General features: G+C 42.6%; 1 protein-coding gene across 2 annotated transcripts; it reads left to right on the top strand.

Moving 5' to 3' along the window:
- Positions 1–10582: 10582 nt before the first annotated feature.
- On the top strand, positions 10583–23838 carry LOX (lysyl oxidase). Of its 2 annotated transcripts, XM_056513472.1 has the most exons (7): positions 10586–11647; positions 12042–12150; positions 13443–13580; positions 15893–16049; positions 18357–18452; positions 18598–18713; positions 20142–23838. In XM_056513472.1, the coding sequence occupies exons 1-7, from the start codon at positions 10936–10938 to the stop codon at positions 20146–20148; spliced, it is 1335 nt and encodes a 444-aa protein (XP_056369447.1). In that variant the 5' UTR covers positions 10586–10935; the 3' UTR covers positions 20149–23838. The 2 variants fall into 2 exon arrangements, with proteins under 2 accessions (XP_056369448.1, XP_056369447.1); XM_056513473.1 differs by lacking the exon at positions 20142–23838 and having other exon boundaries at positions 10583–11647; positions 18598–18717.
- Positions 23839–24605: the final 767 nt, after the last annotated feature.

Genomic DNA, 24605 nt, shown 5'->3' with positions numbered 1-24605 from the left:
TCTTTAATCCAAGACTGTCTTTCTAAAAAAGATATCTTAGCTCAGATAATTATGATCTTTATGCAGAAATTACTGGGTGAAATTCCATTGCCTGTGTTATGCAGAAGATCAGACTGTACAGGTCCTTCTTGGCTTTAAAATTTCGTAAATCCAAATTCTAACACATATAATCTTACTTACAGATTTCCCAAGGGCTTTCTATAAAAGAATATTTCATTTTCTTTCTGTCCAACACTGCTCATTTACAATACTTCAGCAGAGTTAACATGCTCCTCCTCAGTGCAAACATCAGTCATGGGAGAGATTTCTGTAACCTGCTTTTGAATGTTTCATGACATGATGCAAACCGAAGTTTCTTCATGCTGGTTTTCAGTCTTTGGCAAATACTAACCTGCAAGGAGAGTGCAGTAATGATGGAAGGGCATGTAGTAGTTTGAGAAATATACATTGCTGTTCTTAACTCAGGACTTTTAGACTGTGCTCTGATTTGACTTCCTATACACTTAAACTTAAGTTAACCAAAGTTTTACACCAGAATTTAGCTATTAACCGTCATAGTTTTAATGGGAAGCAAAAATCCAAAGCCAGATCTACAATAAACATTTTTGGGCACCACAATATAAGAAAGACACTGAGCTGTCAGAGAGTGTCCAAAGGAGCCGTGAGGGTGTGAAGGGTTTGGAGGGGAAGCCGTGTGAGGAGGGGCTGAGGGCACTTGGTCTGTTCAGCCTGGAGGAGACTGAGGGGAGACCTCACTGCAGTCACAGCTTCTTGTGAGGGAGCAGGAGGGGCAGGCACTGATCCCTGCTCTGTGGGGACAGGGACAGGACTCAAGAGAATGGCATGAAACTCTGTCAGGAGATGTTGAGTTGGATATCAGGAAAATGTTTTTCACCCAGAGGGTGTTTGGGCACTGAACAGGCTCCCCAGGGAAGCTGTCACAGCACCAGCCTGACAGAGCTCAGGAAGTGTTTGGACAATGCTCTCGGGCACATGGTGTGACTCTTGGGGTGTCCTCCTGTGCAGAGCCAGGAGCTGGACTGTGATGATCCTTGTGGGTCCCTTCCAACTCAGAAAATTCTGTGATTTTATGATTCTGTGAAGTAAGTGGAAAATACAGTACCTGAAGCAATTTTCATTCTTTTAAAAGTCCATCACAGGACACATAAAAACATCTTAAATGCTCTACTCTCAGCTGCAAAGTCCCACGCTGGTGTAATTTCCACAGGAGCTTTTCACTAGAACTCAGTATTACCCACAAAACTTTTAAAGGGAATCCAGACATACCATATTCCTTTCATGTCTATGGGGGAAACATTTGCATCTGGAACCAGACATGCATTCTCCTCAAGCAACATCTTTGCTTCTTAAACCTGCCAATGCTTAGTCAGGTTCTATCTTTCTACATGGTCTGTTCTGCTGATTTGATTCCTGCAGCAGCCCTATAGCAGTTTCTGTACTTTCTGCTCTTCATTCCTCAAGAGGTCCACAACAGTGAATAAAACAATGCCACCAAGTCAAGATCTTTGTATTCCTTGTGACTCTTTGGAAAAACTCTTTCTGGCTCATGCAACAGCAGCTTCACTGCAGCAAGCAGAGAAACTTCCACTTGAAAAAGCAGAAAACCTTGGAACAGGCACATCTCCCTCCAGCCCTGCCAGGCTGTTGTGCTGGAAGGTGTAGTCTGTCACATTGACACTGATAAAACACCCCAGGCTGCACTCCTGAGCTCCCCATAACAAAGGATGGAGGTGATCAGAAGTACAAAATCTCCTGAAGGTTAGGATTTTACGTGGGGTTTTTTTGGTGGCCTGTGTAGATCCAAGAATTTGATTTTGTGCCATCTGTGCTGGGAAATTGTGCTTATACCTAGATACAATGTAATATAGAGAACGTTGTATTAAACAAGAGCAAGCACAGAAGGAAATGACCGTGGCAAAACTAGAAAAAGAAAAGGCACTGCGGGTTTAACTGTAGATTTACTGGGGAGGATAACTAAGGCGTTTAATTGTTCCTGTTTTTCCCCATCTCATGTCCTCACATCATGCTTCCATGTCAGCACACAGATAGCTCATACAAACCCAGCCCCTGTGTGAAACCACAGCTTTTCCCCAGAGCCTTCCAGCCCAGAGGAGTGAGTGCTGCAGCGGAGCCAAGGCTGCTGCCTGTGCACTGCCTCAGCCCACTGCCTGTCCTTCCGTGGGGCCAGGGCTGGCCTGGGGCTGTCACACCACCCAGACAGCCCAGGGACACACGGGGAGAGGGAGAAGGGGCTTCCCTTTCCCAGGTAAAGGCAGCAGCCAGCCCTGTCGCTACAGGGGACAGCTGAATGTACACGCTTCTGGATAAAGTACCTCTTTTCACTGAGTTTGCATGGCATTGGATGTTGAGACAATCTTGAATACTTTGAAATGACACCCATAAGAGCAGTTTAAAACAATTACTGTGTGAGACTTCAACTCAGCATAAACCTAGTGAAATCAGCTTGGCCTACCACACAGGTTGTGAGCTTGCCCTCAAAGAATGGTCTGCAGTTAGGAGCTGCTTGAATCTGTTCACTGTGAGAGAAAAAAGTATTTAACATCAACTTTATTTCAGCTCATTAAAGTCAAACTAGTTCTTTCTAAGTATACACTTATCTTCTGCTCTTAGTTGGTAAAGCAAATATTGCAGTCATTGCCCTGATATACCTTCAACATATTTTTATAAACATTCCTTTCAATTTAACTGCATGACTTAATGTTTTACTTCAAAAAAACTTCCCCAGTCACTGAGAATATCTAAAGCAAAATCTGATAATTATGTGTGGATGAAAATAGGGATTAGATAAGGAATGTGTTTCAAAAAGGATCTACTATAAAGCAGAATAGTAAAAGAGTTCATAATATTGGTATGTAAGACAAAATATTATGATGAAATTTAGACCAAAGGGAAAACCACCATCGGTGTTTTATTTGAGTCAGAATTGCTGAGTGTCAGCTCTGTTCAATAATTCTCTCAGCTGCATGAGGGTTTTCACAAGTTCTAAAAGTTGCATTTGTTCAATGCAGCATTCTGTATTCAGGGCTGCTCTTCATATTGCAGCAGTGGCCAAAAGTAATAGTCAGACTCAGTGCCCAACTGTGAGCATCACTGAGCTGACACAGAGGAAGCCATGGTCCCTGCCCTGGGGAAAAAGGGACATAACAATTGGGAAAAAACAAGAGCAGCGAGGAGGAAAGATAACAGAACTGAGATCTTGTGCTTGATAGGATGAGAATCTGAACAACAAACAATTTCTCAATAGGTTCAGTGTTCTCTTCATCTTATAAGGAAGGTAAATAAATAAAGTCAGTTTTTCCCAAGACTTATTCAATTAGATACTACTTATTTCAATCTTCCTAAAATAGTTTAATTAGTTATGCCTAGACAAAGGAATGCTCAGAAGTCAAGAAATGCTCACCAGTCCAGGCCATCACTTTAGGCAAACTGGCATATTGTACTGTCGAATGTGCGCTGGTTTGTTTCAGGATTGGAAATGTGTCTGCTTTCACAGACTCTCATGATGGTTTGGATTGGAGGGGACCTTCAAATATTGTTGAGTTCCAGCTGCCCTGATGTGGGCAGGGACACCTTCACTTGACCAGGTTGCTCCAAGCCCATCCAATCTGGCCTTGAATTATTCCAGCAATGGGGAATCCACAGCTTCCCTGGGCAGCCTCTTTCCATGCCTCACCACCAGCACTGTGAAGAAATTTCTTCCTTGTATCTAACCTACATCTACCTGCTCTCAGTTTAAAAATACTCCTTGTTCTGTTGGTACAGGCTTCAGTAAAAAGCCTTCCTCCATCTTCATTGGAAGCCACTTCTATGGACTAAAAGACTTCTAGATGTTCTCCCTGGAACCTTCAGTTCTCTAGGCTGAACAACCCCAACTCTCTCAGCCTGTATTCAAAAACAAGTCCTCCAGCCCTCTGATCCTTTTGCTGTCCCTCCTCTGGACCTGCTCCAACAGGTCCATGTCTTTCTTCTAATGGGGACCCCAGAGTTGGACACAGTTCTCCAGCTGGGGGGACAACAGAGCAGAGGAGCAGAATTGCCCAGGATCCAGTTGGCTTTCTGGGCTGGAAGTGCATGTTGTACCCCTTCTCTCCAGAAAAGAAAACTACACTACTCAGAAAACTTTTCAAGAATGCCTTCCATCCCACTGTCTGTGTCATTAATAAAGATACTGAGCACTACTGGTCTAAATTTGGACCCGTCAGGGACATCCTTTGTTACTGATCACCACTGAGCTGTTGATGGCAGCTCTTTGGATTTTCCCTTGGTGAAGCCATGCTGGCTGCCTCTGATTAACTCCCTGTCACCCACATGCCTTGACAGATCATCCAGGAAGATGCACCAGATACGTAATCCACACAGAAAACCTTTTTCAGGGTTTACACATAAAACTTTCTGAACACAGCTGTCTGATAAGCAAAATAGAACCAATAGGTGTTAATAATATCAAACATCCATTGTGTTTGATAAAAGGTTGCCAATACCATGCTAGGAACCAAGACTGAGTTGCAAATGTGGGGTATTTATTTTAGGAACATCCAGCTCATGATCAGGTATTTCCATTTTGACATCCAAAAAATGTAAAGCAAAGCACTGCTACGGATATTCAGGAGGGATAGATGCCTAAGCAATGTTTTTCTATAGGAGCTTGGCTAATACAACTCACAAGTCAGAGCCTGCCTCTCTCATCAGAAGACCTTTGCCAGGTTCCTGAGTCCTGGTAGAAGCAGATCTCACTGTGGAGATGTTGGACCATTCAACAATTTCTATTCTACCTTATTTCTGAATGCAAACTGCAAACTATATCTAATGTTCTTTGTACCTCTAAACATTCTCTCTAATGCTAAGGTGCAGGGGGGTTGCTTGTTTTACTGTGTACATATTCCTCAGTGAAAACAAAGTAGCAGACAATTAAAATCCTAGACTTAGGGATGGATACAGGAATTCTTCTGCCAGTTCTTTATTTGCCATCAGCAGTGTCCCACTTTTTATTCATTCAGATTCACATTATAAAAGGCAATACTGATCACTGCTTTAATTGAGCCTTGTCATTATAGCACCAATTTTTTTTTCTAATCTCAGTTATGAAAATTCACCTTGGGATTTGAAACAGGCATTTTCTCCGGCATTTTTCCATTAGGCATTGCAGTTCCATATGTAAAGTTACCTGTCTCTGGCCATGCAAGTTCAGGGATGGCTATGAAGACAAAGGTGCTATTAAAAAAACCATCAGAGCCAGGTATTTAGGAGAGTTTTTGATGACATGCATAGGAAAAATGTTCCAAAATTTCTGCTGATGTGTTCTGTTCTTACATTGTATTGGGCAGCGTTCCTCCTTGTGAATGATCTACAGGGAGTCACACCCTGCTGAAGATGGAAGGAAAATGACAGATTTGGAAAGCTATCCATTTCTCTCCCTTTATATATAAGTTCAAAATCTCAATCTCGTGAATGTCTCAAAACTAGTTATCCTCTCAAGCCTTCCTCAGTTTGGATTTACTAGATGGGTTCTCTTGCCTTTGTGCAGAATATGCAGAAGGGAAGACTCGTTTTGGAGCACTGGCACAACAAAGATGTGCCTGTGTATAGAACTGCTCAGCCCAGTTTGTGTTTCCCACAGTAACCTCTCCTCAGTATTCGTAAGTTTCAATAAAATCAGGTGTTTGTGTCTGAGATGGTGTGCAGTCCTCTAGCAGGTGCTTAGCCTTTGGAGACAGCTCAGGACTGAACCCCCTAAGCAATAAGGCACTGTTTACCCATGCACGGTGCAAATCTAATCTGAATTTTATTGGCCTTGCTAAATGAAGCTAACTCTAGTACCTCTCACAGGTGTTAAGGCACAAATAATGGGCTCTTTACTTCGACTGCCTTGGATTTCTGTTCCTTTCCACCTGTCATCAAACAAGGTGCATACCATTGCAATGAATGCTACATATACAATAGGTAGGGAAGCTTTCGTTACTGATGCTGACTTATAAGAAAAGAAAAAGCTTTGGTGGGTTTTCAAATCTCTGACTGAATCTGCAGTGACTGCGTACTTATCTATTTATCTCACATTTTTAGAAATCTTGCTTTTATAGAAAACTTGGAAGACAGAAAACAAATAGGAAAGTTAGAAAAAATACAGAGATGGAACACCTTATAAATTTAAGAAGTGAAAGGCCTTTTGTTTAATATTCACTATGTTCTTTTAAAATCTGCGTTCAAGAAAGAAACCATATAAGTGCATCCATGAAAGCACACATGTTCAGCTTTAGCAACACATCAATAGGCTTAAAAAACACTGCTATTAAAACCTCATTGTAAACCTCTGATTTGACCAAAGAAAAATAAAAAATCCACTGGTACCAGAAGGCTTTGTCTTCAGCCCTCACCATGCAAGAAAAGAGCAACAGCTGTCTCAGGTCCTGTAGCTGCTTTTCCTGATCAAGCTGCCAGACCCTGAAGAGATAGCCAAGTGTGATTAGTTTACTTCATCTGGTGCAGGTATTTGCAATTCAGCAGTTGTACCCATGGTGTACAAAACAAAGCAATCACAAACTGGTATTGTAATGCAGATAGATAAACTCAAAATATTAGATAAGGGACAGGTGGGATTTTGGCTGTTAATTTTGAATAGAGGACATTACCTGCTAATAAAATTATAATAATTTTATTTTTTCAACAAACTGAAAAGTTCATTGAATCAACAAAAATCTGCTTGTTCTTTTATAAGCTCAGAGCAGGAAAAAAAATATCTGAAAGTTTAGTATGCATTTTACTTATGGTAGTGGAAAGTTGCCTGATTAGAGACTTCAAAATCAGACATACAAAGGGTAGCTAAATTTAACTAGAAGACTAACTTTTTTAAAAATAATAACTGTCTGCTCCAAAGACTACTGATGTCAGAACAAGTCTATAACCCTCGTCTCTAATTAAGTTGGTTTGTTTAAAAAAATCTCATTACAGACCTGAATCTGAAAGTGCTCAGTGTTCTTAGTTTCTAGTAAAGTTCACATACTGTAAAGAATACCTTTACATCTTAATCCCAATTATTAAGAAGAATTCATTATAATTAGGAACCTTTTAATCCAATTGACTTACAACTGACTTCCTAAATAAAGATACCTGGACCTTCTGTAAAATATGCTTCAGAAAAATTCTCAGTATTCTGGTGTGCAACAAAATTATACCATTTTTAATATTTGAATGCAAAAAAATGTCAAGCTATAAAAGGTATTATAAGTAATATCTACAAAATAAGATTAATTTGAGTAATCTAGTTGCAAGTCAGAAGAATCAGAATAAGTTGTTTGTCTATTCAAGCATAAATCAGATTAGTACACTGAATATTTCCCAGGTAGCAAAAGCTGAAACCAACCACTACTTTTCAAGACTTTTCTTGTAGTGACTCCTCAACAAACAACCCTTCAATTGCAAATGAAAAAATATCAGTTTATAAATATACTTAACACATGTTAAGTTTTCTAGTTTCCTGTTAGGATTTTAAAATATTTTTTATATTTCTTGTTTTATGTGTGTGACCCTAGCTAAGCATACCAGTTTATGACTAGAGAACACGAATTAACCAACCCACAGAGCCGATATTTTAAAAATAATATTAAAAGTAACAAATAATGTGATTGATGTAAACTGACATTTAAAATTCCTTCCCCTTTTTTACACTATCATACTTTAAGTATTTCAGAAATTCTCACCTCCACTCCTCAGGTCACAGAGCTTTTTGATGGTCTTTTCAGACCCATGATGTAAAAACCTGGTGTGATTAGGCAACCTGTGGGCAAAGGAAGGTAGTTAAATGGATACAGGCACCTAATGCTAAGGGAAGGACATGACCTCCAGGGATGCTAATAATGCTTTTCAGGCATTATGGACCCTAAATTAATTAACAAATGAAACTTGTACTGTGGAAAAAATGGCAAACAGTGTGAATGGCTGATAGGTGGGTGAGAATACTAGCCTCAAATAAGCTTTCTCCAGTTTCATGAAAAATAGTAACTTAATCAGGGTAACAAAAAAGTGGCTGGAATCCCACTGTGTGGAAACATTGTCTAATATCACACATTGGGCAACAACCTGCTGTTTGTAACATTAGTAAGGTTTAGAGGAAGATTAAAAAGACAGAAACCTCATTCCTTCAGTGTTGCATTTTCCCTATCTTCAACCTTTCCGCTTTACTCAGCCTTTAGTCACTGATTGTTCCAGGCAAATGCTTAAATCCAGAATAATATTTTCAAAGCCACAATGAGAAAGATCACAGGGGATGAGCAGCCTGCAAATACGATGAACAAGAGAACCCAGACCAAACCTCCTCTGCAGCAGACTGCCCAAACTAGCACACACAACCCACTTGTGGAAGGGCACCAGCAGATGCTCCTCTCCATCCTGGTGCTGCCTAGCAATGGTGACAAGCACCCACTTGGCTGTTGGATATGCTCTCAAGGAAGAGGGCTCTGCTGTGTTTGGAGCACAGGTGCCCTGTGTTCTCCAGACTGACCCTTTTTTACAATTAGGGCAGAGCCAGCAGGCCTGGCGTGGGGAGCAGCTGGTGCCAGCACTGGCCAGAGCCAATGACCCACAGGGGGATCTTTGACATGCAGGGTGGCACTGCTGGTTGCAGAGTGGTGAAAGTACTTTAAAGATGAGCACTGCAACTGGTAATCCTATGGCTGTGTAAATCAGCATTCACCATCCATCACAGCCACAAAGCAGGAACATATTTTGCTGGTTGTCTATTATTAAGTGTTTACCATTTAAAGTAATGTGCAATTAAAATAAACTACAACAGAAGAACTTATCTAAAATATCAAGTTGCAATATCCACCTGGCCAGCAACAAGTGGACTGTTAACTGACCTGGGGAAGCTGGCAGTGCCTCGAATCTGAGGGTGCCTTGAATCTACCTGAGCAATGTGAAAACCTCCAGCCCAGGCTGATCATCAGTGACAGGATTCACTTAAATATTCTCACCACCAAACCTTCGGGGAAGGAGGACTTCTGTGTATTCCCCCATCAATTCCTTTGCAAGGATTCATAAGCAAACAGCCTTTGGAAAAATACACCCAAAAGAAGTTTTGGCTGAATTCCATGGACCTTAATTCATTTGCCTTACTGGGTGATTGTACTTATCAAAACACACCCTTGATGAACTCTTGTAAAAGCAGGAAGGAAGGGAGAGGCTTTTGGCCAGAGCTTGCTCCCCTTCCCCAGCAAAGTTTTGGGGAGACACTACCCAAACTGGGTTTATTTGTTCTGGTGATGGGGCTAAGCCTCTCCCATGTGAAATTCCACTTTTCAATGAAAACCTACTCCGGGAGGAGCATCGCCAATATATTTCTCGTGTGACTCATATGCACAAACCCCAAAAGTCAATAGTCAAGAGTTTATTTGATGGAGGCTTTCTCCTAATTAAGAGGTCATTAAGAGGGGATCCGACTGTTACTCAGAGCTGAGATGGTCACCAGCAGCTGCTCCAGCCCGGGAGATGTGCCGGCCAGCACATTTTCCAGAAACATGTTTCCTCTCTCGCCAGCGGCCCCTTCCCCCTCCCCGCCACCCCGTTTCTAGTCTCTCCAGCGCTGATGAGCTAATAGCATTTTTCCTTTGCATACTTTGGCGCTGCCCCACCGCATACTCTGGCAGCCTACGTGTGTCTGAGCGCGCCCGCCCGCCGCAGGCTCGGCACGGCTCGGCGCGGCTCGGGGCGCGGGGGGAGCCAGCGAGGGAGGCAGGGCAGGGAGGGAGGAAGGGATGGAGGGATGGAGGATGGGGACCCCCGCCGCCGCGCCGGCCCGAGCCGCCCTGCTCCCCTTCCCCCCGAGCCGCCCCATTCCCGTTCCCCCCGAGCAGCCCCATTCCCGTTCTTGTTCCCCCGAGCCGCCCCATTCCCATTCCCATTCCCATTCCCTTTCCCCCGAGCTGCCCCATTCCCATTCCCGTTCCCATTCCCGGTCCCGAGCCGCTCCATTCCCATTCCCGGTCCCATTCCCATTCCCATTCCCCCGAGCTGCTCCATTCCCATTCCCATTCCCATTCCCATTCCCATTCCCATTCCCATTCCCCCCGAGCTGCCCTATTCCCATTCCCGTTCCCGTTCCCCCCGAGCAGCCCCATTCCCGGTCCCATTCCCATTCCCATTCCCGTTCCCCCCCGAGCAGCCCCATTCCCATTCCCGTTCCCGTTCCCCCCGAGCAGCCCCATTCCCGGTCCCATTCCCATTCCCATTCCCATTCCCCGAGCTGCCCCATTCCCGTTCCCATTCCCGTTCCCCCCGAGCTGCCCCATTCCCGTTCCCATTCCCGTTCCCGTTCCCCCGGGCAGCCCCATTCCCGTTCCCGGTCCCGATCCCCCCGAGCCGCCCCCGCACGGGGCGGGCGGGGGGCGGCCGTGGGGAACTGTCAGGGCCGCACGTTTCCAGCCGCATTACGTGAACAAATGGCGGGGGTGCAGCCAGCCCAGCCAGCGGGGCTTGTGTAACTTTGCGAGCGTGCCAGCAAGTTTAAAGTCCCTGGTCTCTCCTCCTCCTCCTCCTTCCCTCGCTCCAGACACCAGCGCGGGCCGGAGGACGATGAGAGGCTGATTGTTTGCTCCGGCTCCCATTCGCATCCCCTCGCCTATAAATACCAGGGAGAAGAAAAGCCGCTCTCGCCGCCTCCCCCGGGCCGGGTTTCCTTTCCGACGGCCCGACCTGCCCCGATGGCACCTCCCGGGTGCCGCAGAGCCTGAGATCCCGCTGCCGCCCGCCGCTTCCAGAGGCGCAGCCCGCACCCCCGGCCGCCCCGCACCGCCCCCCCGCTCCATCCCCAGCAGGAAAGGCGCCCCTCGCTCCGCTCTCCCCCCTCCCCTCCCGGTCTCGCCCGTGTCTCTCTGCCCGCCGGCGCCCGCCAAAGAGGAGAAGATGCGTTTCGCGCCGCCGGGGCTCCTGCTCGCCCAGCTTCACGCCTGCATCTACTGGAGCTGCCTCTGCCCCGCCGGCTGCCAGCAGCAGCCGCCGCGCCGGGATCCCCCGCCGCCGCCCGCCGCCTGGAGGCAGCGGATCCAGTGGGAGAACAACGGGCAGGTGTACAGCCTGCTGAGCCTGGGCTCGCAGTACCAGCCCCCGCGGCGCAGGCAGGCGGCGGAGGCGGCGGGCAGCCCCATCCTGCTGCTGCGGAACAACGGCACGCTGCAGCCGCGGAGAGCCGCCCGCCCCGCCGCCGCGCAGCCCCAGCCCCAGCCCCTGCCCGCCGCCGGCAGCCGCGCCGCCTCCGGCGCCCGGCACTGGTTCCAGGCCGGCTACCAGGCTCCCGCCGGGGGCCGCGCCGCCGCCGCGCCCCGCAGCCCCGCGGCCGCCGCCTCCGCCGCCCGCAGCGCCGCCCCGGGCGCGCCGCGACCCAGCCCCGCCGGCGGCACCGGCACCGACGGCAACGGGAGCAGCGCCGGGGCCGGCAGCCTGCCGCCCCTGAGCAGCTTCAGGCCCGGCCGGGAAGATGTCATGGTAGGAGACGACCCCTACAACCCCTACAAGTACACGGACGATAACCCCTACTACAACTACTACGACACCTACGAGCGGCCCCGCCAGGGCAGCAGGTACAGACCCGGCTACGGCACCGGCTACTTCCAGTACGGTAAGAGCCCTGCTTCCCTCCCTCCCTCCCTCCCTGCTCGCCGCCCGTCCCGTCCCGTCCCTCCCCTGCCGCGGCCCCGACCCCGCGCACGCCGGTCCCGGCGGGAGGAGCTGCGGGGCCGCCGGCCCTGCCTGGCCCTGGCCCGGGGCAGAACCGGGATCGGGGCAGAACCTGGCCCGGCAGGAGCCCCCCGGCTCTCCCCGCCTCGGGGTCCGCGTCCTGGCTGCGGTACTGGGGTGTTTGGGACCCGCCTGAGCAGAGGGGAATGCGAGGTTAACGGAGAGCGGGGGTCCGTAGCAAAACGACGGCCCCAACGACTGGGATGGTAGCCAAATATTTGCAAACGTGTCCTGGGTTGATCTTGCTGTTATGTGGTTGGTTTGATGAACTGCAGGTCTCCCTGACTTAGTCCCGGATCCCTATTACATCCAGGCGTCCACATATGTCCAGAGGATGTCCATGTATAACCTGAGATGTGCTGCCGAGGAGAACTGCTTGGCAAGGTAGGCATCGTCCCAGGATTTTGTCCATTTGCTGTGGGTTACTGTGCTCGTGTGGCCACCTGTGAGGAGTGAAGGGTGAGGCTGGAGAGGTCAAGGAAACACAGTCCTTTGTTAGCTCCTTCCAAGTCTGTGGTAGATGGTCTACCATCTACCATGCACATCAGAAAGCAGTTCTGGCATATTAGAGAGACAAGCTGCAGATCTCCTGAAGAACTTACATGCTGTGAAAAGTTGTATTACATGCTTCTATTGTCAGGCTCCCTCAAGCACTTCTGAATTTTGTGAAATGGAGGCACCTGGAAAACCACTTCAATCTGTTGATTTTCATCTCCCTCCTCTACTCCCACAAGATCATATGTTACTTCATTAAAAAAAAGAAATAAAAACCAAATAACAAAAATCCTATTCTTAACCAGCACAATCTACTATTGAGATTATAATAAGTTAATTGTTTCTGGGCCTATGCCTTTTAATGTCTTCTAAAACTAAAATCCCTCTGAAAAGTGTTTCAGAGTCTCTTAAGGGGTTGAAATAACGGCTTTGTTATGAAGTTAGGTCTTGTCCAGTTGGCAAGGAGGGATTTTTCCTGTTTTGTTTGGAAAGAAATCAACATGGCTGTTTTTAACCATTTTAACTTGTTTGATACCTTATCATGCAAAACAGATTTATTTATTAACCAGCATCATTACTTTTTGTCAGTCTGTTTCAGGGTCATCCTTGCTCTTCACTTACAGGAAAAAAGAAAATATGACATAAGAAGGAGTATTTTTTTTTTTTTTGCTAGCTTCACAGTGAAGACTCATTGAAGTGTTCTTGATGGCTATTAGTTGATTAAAATATTCCAGTATTTAAAGGACTGTAGATAACAGGAAAAGGAAAACACAGCCTGATTCATATACATATTAGGGTTTTTTACAATGGAATCAAACATCTGTGATCTTGCATACACTGGGAGTTATTTTGGTTAACAGCAACTAATAAAATTGTAATTTTTGCTACCAGAGTGATTTTACAGCTCAACAGTGATCTTCTTCATAGACAGAGTCAGGCAGTGGTCAAACTTCCGTTTGTAAAATTAAAACCAGATCTGAATCTTACTCAGGTCTTGGTCTGACACCAGGCATTTCCACACCATATGGAACTCCTGTGTGAATCTCCAGTGCACGAGGCTTATGGGGCCTGAGAAGATCTCTGCTCTCAGTTACTTCTGAGACTAAAAAAAGCATTTTTCAAAGTATTTATTGCACGTTTATGGCTTTCCCCTTTGTTTTCTTTGATTTGCACCATTGCAGTTCAGCTTATCGAGCAGATGTGAGAGACTACGACAATCGGGTGCTCCTGAGATTCCCCCAAAGAGTGAAAAACCAAGGCACATCGGATTTCCTGCCCAGCAGACCCCGTTATTCATGGGAGTGGCACAGCTGTCACCAGTGAGTGAAGTGCTCAGTGTGGCATCTTCTAATGGCTTTTCACTGACAAATTGTCACTTACAAGGGCACATTTTCTAAAACTAAAGTGCAGCAGAGAGAGACCATGTGGAAACTTTGGCCTTTTACTGTCTGATTAATTTTATGTAGTGGTGGTTGCTCTTTATACAGACACATGAAACAAAGATGGATACAGAGCTTATCCATATATATGAAGCTCTTGCAATGTGTAGATTAAATATAAGTACAAGTCTGAAATGAGCTTTGACAGTAGCACTTTGTAATTTTATTTTACATGTAGTCCACTTACATTTAAGTGTAATTAGTAAATAGAAGTCTGAACCATGTTAAAATAAATAGAAACCCTAAAATATACATTTACTAGCATATTCCCTATAATAACACATCATTTTAAACAGTGACCCATATTTCTTGAGCTGAATTTAATGAATTAGTTCTTCACAAGGAATGGTCTGATCAGTTTGGAAAAGGAAAGCTACTGAGTTGACTGATCCCATTGTCAATAATATTCTCTGTATATATATGATGATATTTTGACATAGCAGCATTGCTCTAGAAATAGTATATATGCTGGAAACACAGCAAGGGAAACACAGCAAGAACATTTTCAACATTTTGAGAGCAGGTAACACTGCAAACTTGTACCTTTTCAGAAAACTCATACGCAGCAGTTTGCAGGTTTGTTCCAATTTTTGCTATTTCTCAGTAGGAGCAGTTATAAAAAGCTAAAATTAATTACTCAAAATACTTACTTCCACCTTACTTAAGATATAACTCTGCTGTTAGTGGTACATAAATGATAACTTAATCTCTTTTAAAAATGGCATGCAATGTGCATTTGATCTGAAGGCCTCTGAGCCAATGGAATATTTCTCTCTGGTCTCAGATGTTTTAGGCATTGAATGAAAAATCAGTACCATTAGAACAAATTCTTTTAAAAAATACTCATATTATCAGGTTATAAACCTTGCAAGCATCAAAAAGCTAAAACTAAACCAAGCCTAACAAAAAAGCCTCCACAGATGCTTTAGTTAACCTCCATCCCTGAAAAATATCTTCACCAATAACAAAAATCCCCCAACCCTCATGTCTACAGACTGCATGATAGGATGCATATGCACAACTGCATGAAGGGATGAAATGGGTAGAGAGCAGTTGAAGTTTTCCATTTGTAGAAAAACAGTTTCTTATTGTGCCACAATAGCCCAGCTATTACTGTCCAGATGCAAAGTGTCTCTGATGTTGATTCAGTTCTTGGACAGAAAATACACTGCCTACAAAAAATGCATCTCTCGTGATCATTTCCATAACAGTGAAGCAAACTCATTTGGAAATGAACTCCAACTGCCAATTACTTTGGCTAGCCATCAGACCTCAGTGTTAGTCATCATCATCTGTGGACCTGTTTTAGTGTTCTGGATGTGCCTGCTCGTGAGGCTCCTGTGCTGTTTTGTTTTTCCAATATATTTGGAATTTGTTTAATTAGGCCTTTTTCACATACCTCTTGAGCTGAAAGCATTCAAAAGTAATGGCAGCCAAATGCTGCAAAGACATAGTGCAGGTAGAAAAGACAAGGTTATTTTTCCACACATTCAGAAAAAGTGAAATTACAAGAATATGAGATGTTAAAACTCCACAGTAAGAGCTAGAAGTCACTTTGTGTGAAAGCAAGAAGAATACATCACTTCACCCAAATCAAAAGCATATACAGTGCTGAAATAGACAGCATTAAGTATAGACTGCAAAAATAGTTGATATTGAATGAAATCTGCATTGCCTGTACACAGAAGCTGATTTCTTCATGCAGATTTTGTCTTCACCAATGTTATAAATGTATTACATTGTCTAAGGGCCATGGAAATGTGAAACCAAATTGTTGGGGTTTTGCTAGCAAGTAGCAAACTTCCATGGAATTTATAGTATGTAAGGTAAGCATTCCTAGCAAAACTCTCGTTAAAGTCACTTATAAGAGGTTCAATTCAAGTGTGAACTACTCAATACTTGCTATTGTTATTGGCAAAGAGGTGAAACAGAAAATTTTGGAAAAACAGTGCTGCTATGGAATCTTTCCTGTACCAAATTAAAACCTGTTATTTATCTAGAGATGATGACATGTAGTACTTGAAAATCAGAGTAATGAAAATAATTGAGTGGTCAGTAGTATGCTGACACACAAGTTTTGGGTAGTAAATAAAATTTGTCCAGATTTAACAGGCTGTAGGTCAAATAGGAATGTGAAAATGTTATTGCTAAGGGTCTGATCCATTTCTAATGATGTGTCTCTGGTTTAACAGACATTATCACAGCATGGATGAGTTCAGCCACTATGACTTGTTGGATGCGAGCTCCCATAGAAAAGTTGCTGAAGGACACAAAGCAAGTTTCTGCCTTGAAGATACTTCCTGTGATTATGGATATTACAGGCGGTATGCATGTACAGCACACACACAGGTAGGAGCTGCTTTGGAGACCACCAAGTGTCCTTCCCCTCCCTGGGTTGTATTTGGATAACTGCCAATCACGATGCCCTAATTAGCTCCTGGAATTCCACATCATAGAGACCAGGATACTAACCTGGAGACTGATAATTCACCCATGTGCTGTTAACCATGGGCTTCTTATTAAAGGGCAGTGACACTCACCAGTAGCACCACTGGTAGCTGAGCTGTATTGAAACACACCATGGGCTCTCCTGGCAGTAGGACTGGTCAGGACAGCCAGCAGAGGAGCTGTTCCCAGTGCTCATCCCCCAAAACTGACATCCTTGGCTGGTGCCAGAGCTCCTAGCTGGTATTTCTTCCTGTGTGGAGTCTGAAGCTGTAAGGTGCTGGATTCCATGAACACCTGCAGCTGCTGCCTGGCAGTCTGGCATGGGAATCTCAGAGTGTTGTTCTGTGCCTGTGCAGCAGGAGGCAGTTAAAGACAATGGCAGCTGTGGATATTATGATGGGCCATGTACAAATGTAAAGCCAGGTGCCAGGGCTTATTAGGGGAACATGGAAAATGGAACATACCATTAGGATAGACAAATCCTTGAATAGTGCATCACCACCTCTCAGCTCAAGAAAAATCTAAAAAATCCCAACCAGCCAACCCCAGCAGAACAAGGTTAATCAGCAGTGTAGTATGGCTAAGAGGTTTCATAGACTATTCCATTTGGAAAACGAGAAGTAAGACCAAAACTTGACTGGCTGTGGATTGAAAGAGGAAATAATTGATATTTACTGACAACTGTTGATGTTTCTGACAATATATGAACTTAAGACACATCAGGAAACAGCTTTAAAACAGAAAAGAGTGCTCTTTGGACACATGTATGAAGTATTAAATTCCTTGCCATTGGATGTTGCATAGATCAGAAATCCCCAGGGGCCCAAGAAGAATTTAGACAAAGTAACAGATATTATTAAACACAAAAATCTGATTGTACCCGATGCCTTAAATACAGTTAAATGCCTGGTGGAAGGAATTTGCCTGACATTATGCATCCTATTCCTTATGTTCTTTTCTCGTTAAGCATTCTCTGCTGACCATTGTCAGAGACATGACACGGAGCTTTGATGGATCTGTGGTTTAACTCAGCGTGGCCATACGTACACATAAACTTGTATCCCTTATTCTGCAGCTTTTAATCTGGAAGGTAGTTATTCTGTCACAGAGAAATGACAGCTATGTTTCACTGGCTGACGTGTCCACATTTGAATTTTAACTATAATGAATGATCTGCAATACATAGAGGCTTTGAAGAGGTTTTATAAATACCTTTGCTACTTCTGTAGACTGTGACATCTAACTAAGGAACATACATATTTTACAGCTGGAGTATTTGTGTCACTAGAATCAGCGGCTGTGTCAGCATTTCCACTGGAAGCCCATATTTCAGGGGTTTGTAATTGGACTGTAAAACTTTCCTCCAGCCTCAGACTTGGCACAAACATGCGAGAGTCTGAGCTGATCACCAGCTGGGTCAAGAGGGAATTCCTGCAGGACTTGGGTTTTCTGCACTCTGTGTGTTGCCAGAACAGATCAGGTCCGCCTGGAGCAATCTGTATTGGCCACAGCTAAAGACACTAGATTTGAACCACTGAAACATTCATATGTGGGGATTCTTACTAATGTTCCTAGCAACAAAGAATTTTTCAGAAAGATGCATCTGGAAAAAAGGCTACATTTTCAGTTCCTTCAGATTCTTGTGTCACTGCCTGAAGAGACACCATTTCCATGCAAAGCTCAATGTGAAAATGGCCCTTAACCCTGCTATTCAAAGATGGCACTTGGACAGGCTACATCCATAGCAAAAAGTTCCATCATTTCTAAGGGTAGAGAGGTTCCAAAATGATCAAGTTTGTCTGTACGCATGACCTCAGAAGGCATTCACTCAACATTTACAGATACTTACCTCCAGTCTTTGGTCTTTTATTGTATTCTGATCTTACATAAAGAACAGGAAATAACAGCATCAACAGCTTTTACATTAAAGGAGTACTGTAACAAGTGATTATAGGAAAATACAGATACCTCACAGATGAACAGCTGTCAATATTATAGATGTTTTTTATCCAGTGGTAATAAAGGGCAGTTTATAAAAGTGGTACATTAGACTTAGGTGTTCTAGTTTAGACACACAAATAAAATGCCAGCTAAAAATAAGACTGATTTTCTAAGTGAACTGTTCAGTCTGAGTGTCCCTAATGTCTAGAATGTCACTGTTTCTAAAGATCAGTGTTTTTTTACATCCATCTTAACTTCATTCTTAAGGGTCTGAGCCCTGGCTGCTACGACACTTACAATGCTGACATAGATTGCCAGTGGATTGATATTACTGACGTAAAACCTGGAAATTACATTCTGAAGGTAAGTGTATTGGGAATGGGGAGGTTTGGGGTTTTTTTTGGGAGGGTTTTTTTTTTTTTTTTCCTTCTATTTACATTTGCATCCTTTGAGTTACTGACTGAAACGTGGCAGTAGGCTTTCAGGCACTGTGCTTTCTCCCCTCCAGGTGAGTGTGAACCCCAGCTACCTGGTGCCCGAATCCGATTACTCCAACAACATAGTCCGCTGCGACATCCGCTACACGGGCCACCACGCCTATGCCTCTGGCTGCACAATTTCACCGTGAGTGCCTCCCCACTGATGCTTTTTTCTTCTTTCTCTGTTTTTCCTCTTTCACTGTGCCCCGCTCTTAGTGTTCTGTTTTGTGGGTTTTGGGAATTTTGAAATCTGTGGGCAGTTTGCCCTCACGAAATTGGAATATGTAACATTTTCAAGCCTGCTGTTCCTCTCTGGTCTGCTAGATAGTGACCTCTGGCTCACACACTTTCTTTGTACTTGCACTAAGACCTCTCTAGGATCATTCAATACCCTTTTATACCACCCACACACAACTGAGCAGCTACAGTGCTCTTTAAGACATTCTGCAAAATCCCACACATGCATGTTACTTTGCTGCTGCTGCTGCTTACACAGCAGCCACCCTCTCTGGAACAGTTCTTTCACACACCCTCCATTTACAGTTTTGCTCTTTAAAAGTAAACTATGCCAAAATTTTGCATTTTTTACATTTTTTCCTCCAAAAAGCAAATTCATTTAATAAATGTCATCATGGTAGATCTATTGTATCTTAATATCTGTGAAACACACAGAGAAAAAGCAGGGTAAGCAGTTCTCAGAACACTGTGTTAGTTGCTCATAGGAAATATTTATCAAGAGACTTCATTTGGATTGTGTAAGGAGTGAGTATTAACATTGTGTAGAGGTTCATATGAAACAAATTCCAGAGCAGTAAATGAAAAATAAAACAGATGACCAGTGTATTCTTCTGTAACAGTATCAGTGGAACCCATAGACTGAATTAATATGACTTGCTTAATTAGCCTGTAAAATATCAATTCCTCACTTTGCATTAGGAAATCAGTATTTAAATGAGGCAAACTTATATTTCACGCTTTTAACTTCTAGTCTCCCCATCTTACCTCTGAAAATGTTACTGAGTATATAGAATAATAGAATTGTTAAGGTTGGAAAAAAGGTTAGATGATGAACCTCGGATCACCACCATCCTCACTGCTAAACCATGTTACAAAGTGCCAAATTCATACAGCTTCTGAACATTGCCAGGGATAGCCACCCCACCACTTCCCTGGGTATTCTGCTCTAATGCTTTACAGCCCTTTATGTGAAAAAGTTTCCCCTGATATCCCATCTAAACCATCCCTTGAGGCGTTTCCTCTCATCCTGTCTCACTGGGTACACGGGAAAAGAGACCAACCTATCCCTCACCACGGCCTCCTCCTGGGCAGTAGGGAGCAAGGAGATCCCCCCTCAGCCTCCTCTCCTCCAGGCTAACACCCCATATATGTATGTATATATGTGTACACCATACTCTGTATTTCTCTCAGGTACATATTAATGCAGGGCTAGGGAACAAAGTGCCTGCTCCTGCTGGCTGACCTGTGCTTTCAAGCTGGCAAGTGGGTATTTAGCAGTTCCTCTCCCCGTGCATGCCTGCTCACCTGCATAAAATTGTTTCTCCTCTTTCAACAGATACTGAGAAAGATGCAAGAAATCGATGAGATGGTGCCAAATGTTTTGAAGTGTCATTATACAAACTTCACTAGGATGCAAACACAATAGAGACAAAGCTACAGAACATACACAGATACACCCACACACCTTATTGTGACTTTGAAGCACTTCTGCTGCTTCTCAACCAAAACTTAACTGGATTTTAAGAATCTAAATTGGCATTACTTGTATTGCTATTGAAATGTGTGAAACTGGTGCTTCATGTAGAGATATTTTAATTTTTGATAATCTAACTCATAAGAACACGGGACCATTTTTTAGCTCCTTCAAATTTGGAGTTTCTGTGATAATAGCCTTCAGTGGGAACATTACTGGTGAATGAGTTGAGCAAATTTTAAAATGTAGAAAAAAATGTATGCAAAATGAATTAAATAAAACTCAAGAGAAAGTACTAATGTCAGCTATCTCAGAAAATACCATAATGGAAAACAGATTAAGAGTAATGATACAGTACCATTAAAAATTCTTGCTAGGACACATTGGTATGAAAGAGAGAAGTATGTTCAGTTTTCAAGAAATATTAACATATAGCAGAGAAATACATATATATTATATATATCAGTTATACCCCTGAAAGAAAAGTTATGTTTACATTTTTAATACATTTGAAGTTTTTCCATTTTTTCAAGTGAAAAACAGATGGAATTTTGAAATACACCTTTCATCTGTGAAAATTAATTAAAAAGCTTACCCACCTTTATATGTCCAAGATATTTTTCAAGGTGGGACTTTTAAAAAACTTCTGCAAACTTGATGAGGATAAAAAAATACCTGTCAAGAAATGGGCTCTTGGAGATGATGAAGAGTCCCTGATGTGGTCTTGTGTGAAAAACATCCAACTTGAGCAGGTTAACCATCAAAATAATATAGGCAACTAACTCAGGTGGCACCACAAACAGAAGTAGGTCAGAATCTCTTACAAAGTATTTTTAGCGTGAAGAAAACCTACTACCTGCTTCCCCCTTAAGTACTGTAGTTGACTTTAAAATGTATATCTCAGTATTCAAAATAACAAAGTTTAAAATATACTATATAGAGAAGAAGAGCAAAAGTCAGTGTATATAACATCCTACTTTAGGCTGTTCAGGAACCAAATGCAACATTGTTAAGGGGAAAAACTTCCAGCCCAAATTAATGTTTTTGCTGAACTGCTTAACTGGTGCTGGGTATACTACTCCTCCTCCCATCCCCAAATTATTTTGCTTTTGCAGTGCACCCTGCTGTAAGCTACAGTAGCTGTGATTTTTGTTTTAAACTGTGAAATGACATATCACAAGGGGATCTGGCAGTTTTTTTCAGAAGATTTCTGATCATGTAAAATGAAGAATCTACTTTTGGAACAATGGGACCTAGAAATATTGGTTGGTATTCATTAAATTTGATCAGCAGTTCAAAACACATAATGACATATTGGAAGCTCAATAAATTAAAAAAAAAAAAAAAAGGAAAAAAATGTGCTATTCAATATAGTTAAAAATGATAAATCTGAGGAGTATGGAGAGGTTTTATTATCACTGTTAAGAATACTTCAGGCAGCATCTGGAAATATTTTATGCATTAGACCCCTATGGATTTAATTTGGAAGTTTGATGAATTACCATAATATCCTTCAAGGATCAGCTGTTCTTTAGTACATTTATTTAAGTTTATTTCCACCTAAATCATAACTTGGTTACAAATTTGCACAATTAGAACTTAAAAAGGACCTGAGAACCAGCAACCTGGTGATTACTACCCACCAGTGGGAAAGGGTGCAGAATTACATAATTTACACCTGCAGGTCCCTTTCTGTTTGCTGCGAGTTCCATTTTAGCAATCCGTAACCAGTATGGGCAATGAACAGAAGCAAAATTTGGAAAATTGATTTATGAGAAAACCATTTGTTACATACAGCTGGAAAAAGGAGGGCCTGTTTAAAGTCTAGGCTTCTGAAAGCTCAGCCCAAAGAGTTTTAAGTTTAAGAGGTGTTAAGGGATGCAAGTGCATTCACCTTTCTTATAGATTTAGGTCAAAATTGGGGTCAAAGTCCTGAGAGCAGCTTGGGCAATGGACACAAAAGCTACTGAATGGAAGCCAGGCTGTGGGCACGGGCTGCTTCCTGGGAAGAGGTGGTGTGCTCGTACCTCATTGTGCCTGATGCTGGATGTGGGATATGAGAGCACTAACTGGAGACGGAGCAGCCGCTGGAAGGGGGGAGCTCCTCGCTCTTGACACGCTCCTGCTCACACGTCTGTGCCCAAACTACTTGCAGAACTCCACTGAAGTCAGCAAGGAGGGCCTGGAGCATCTGTGTGGGTGGAACAAGTGGGAATGGCCTCGTTTGGAAAGGTGTTGAATGCTGTAACTTTGAATATTGGGGATATTGGAGCTACGAAAATGTAGCTTTTTTTTCCGTAGCAAAATATTGTATTTGTTTTGAAATGTGTGTTAAGCAACAGGACATTGATGTACAATAGCACAAAAATTGCCTAAGACATGAACAGAAAAACAAAGGATTTTAGGATTAAAAAAAAAAATGAAGGAATGTGACTTTAACCCTGTCTAACTATAGTAAATCACAACGCAGTAGAAGAGTTTATTATATAGCATGTGTAGAAGTAGTTCTAAATAGGGGAGCGCCAACCAGTATTTTCAGTATCTTGGCTCTGCAGATTTGACACCTTACTTTTTGCATACTGGAATATGTTTTTGGGATTATGTGCATTTTTGTTCAAAAGCATTTTTAAAAAAATAGTTTTGGTAAAAGCTTTTATTTTTACAGCAAATTGTATTTGGATTCCATTTTACCAGACATCAGGCTTATTCCCTTATCTTTTAAAAGCATATTGACATTGGTCTCAGTGGGAGCAAATTTAAATTTTGTGAGATTCCTACAATGAATTTGCTCAAATTTCTTCTTGAAAACCCAGAACGTATAAATGTGTATGAAATAATAACCTCCCACATTTCAAATCTTTATGTAAGAATTGCACATAATGTGTGTCAGGCTCATTAAAGGGTTTGTTATGTATTTTTTTTTAATCCTGAAATACATTTGGTATTTGTGAATTTCTAGACAAAAGTGTAACAAAAATGACAGACTGGTCACCAATGGAACCAAAATACTGTGTAGATGACGTTTTTGTGTTAGGAAGTCTACTCGTTTTTTTTTCTCTGCTCCAGAATGAATGCACATATCAAATGTACCTTCCTATTGTCATTCATGCATTGTTTGCAGTGTGCTCATTCAAAACCAGCAGGGTGGTTTTTATAAATGAGACATTGAAAGGTGGTTTATCCTGTGTCTCACAATTATGCCAAAAAGGCATTTTCATTTTCTCCAAATCCTAAAAGGTGCTGAAAGATTTTAACTTGAATTAAAACCAAAGAGTATGTAATTGGGAGGTTTTTATTATGCAACTAAATGCTACAGATACAGTGAAATGCCACTTGTTTTTGCAACTTTCTTGAAGACTTTTCATTATTTCCTTCACTTTTTTTCCAAGGATTCTTAATTTCAGTAACTTTGCATCTTTATCTGAAGAGCTCTAATTTATAATATTCAGGCACTAGCTTTGTATTCTTCATTGCACTTTCATATTCTTGTGTTACATGCCCGTATTATGGTTGCAAGTTTATGTGAAAATGACTTGAATAAAATGTTTCAAGCGTTCTACTTGTTGAAGTATTACACTTTACTGCACAGGCCAGATCCACCTCTCAGTGAGAAGGTTTCAGTTAAGGCTGTTATGTCTACATGAAAATTACGAAAATTCTGTATTGCTGACGTGGTCTCAGAAAAAATTTAAAGGTAGAAACAAGAAATAAGCAATTTCAAGGCATGATAAATTACCCCTTATACTATACAAAGAATTAAACTGTCAAGGCTTAACAGGGGAGGAGGCATATGGTTCATCTAGACATGCAATTTCCTTACCATACCTGTCTTGATACAAACAGGAACTTAAAAAGCACTTTCAGAATTTCTGCTCTAAAAACTGCTTTCACAAAAAGAACATTTGAGCAGTACCTGCTACAAAGTCTATGTACTCAAGAAAACTGACTAACATATTAAACATGCACTTACTCCAAGCACATTTTATCCTGTTATTTACATCCTCCATGTACAAGCCAGTGTCCTGCTGCCTCTTCAATCTGTATGCTAAACTGATGAAACAGTCTGAGTTGTGAAGCATCTCTTGTCCCTTCACTGAGGGACTATTACAGAAGAGCACAGTTAAAAACCTTGAAGATTTGTTCTAAGTCATCAAACACTTAAATTTCAACTAATTGGCACTCTTGGCTTCATGTAAATGGAGACAAAACCAATGTAGTCTTTTAAAATTCATAAAATAAATGTAGAATTATCTCAGATATAACCCACTTTGTGTAATGTCTCTCTATATAAAAAGTATTTCCTATCCTACTACTAAGAGCTTCAAA

This window comes from Oenanthe melanoleuca, chromosome Z (genome assembly GCF_029582105.1).
Source record: "Oenanthe melanoleuca isolate GR-GAL-2019-014 chromosome Z, OMel1.0, whole genome shotgun sequence".
Classification (NCBI taxonomy): domain Eukaryota; kingdom Metazoa; phylum Chordata; class Aves; order Passeriformes; family Muscicapidae; genus Oenanthe; species Oenanthe melanoleuca.
Note: the sequence above shows the minus strand (reverse complement) of the source record. Positions and strands in the feature narration are given on the sequence as shown.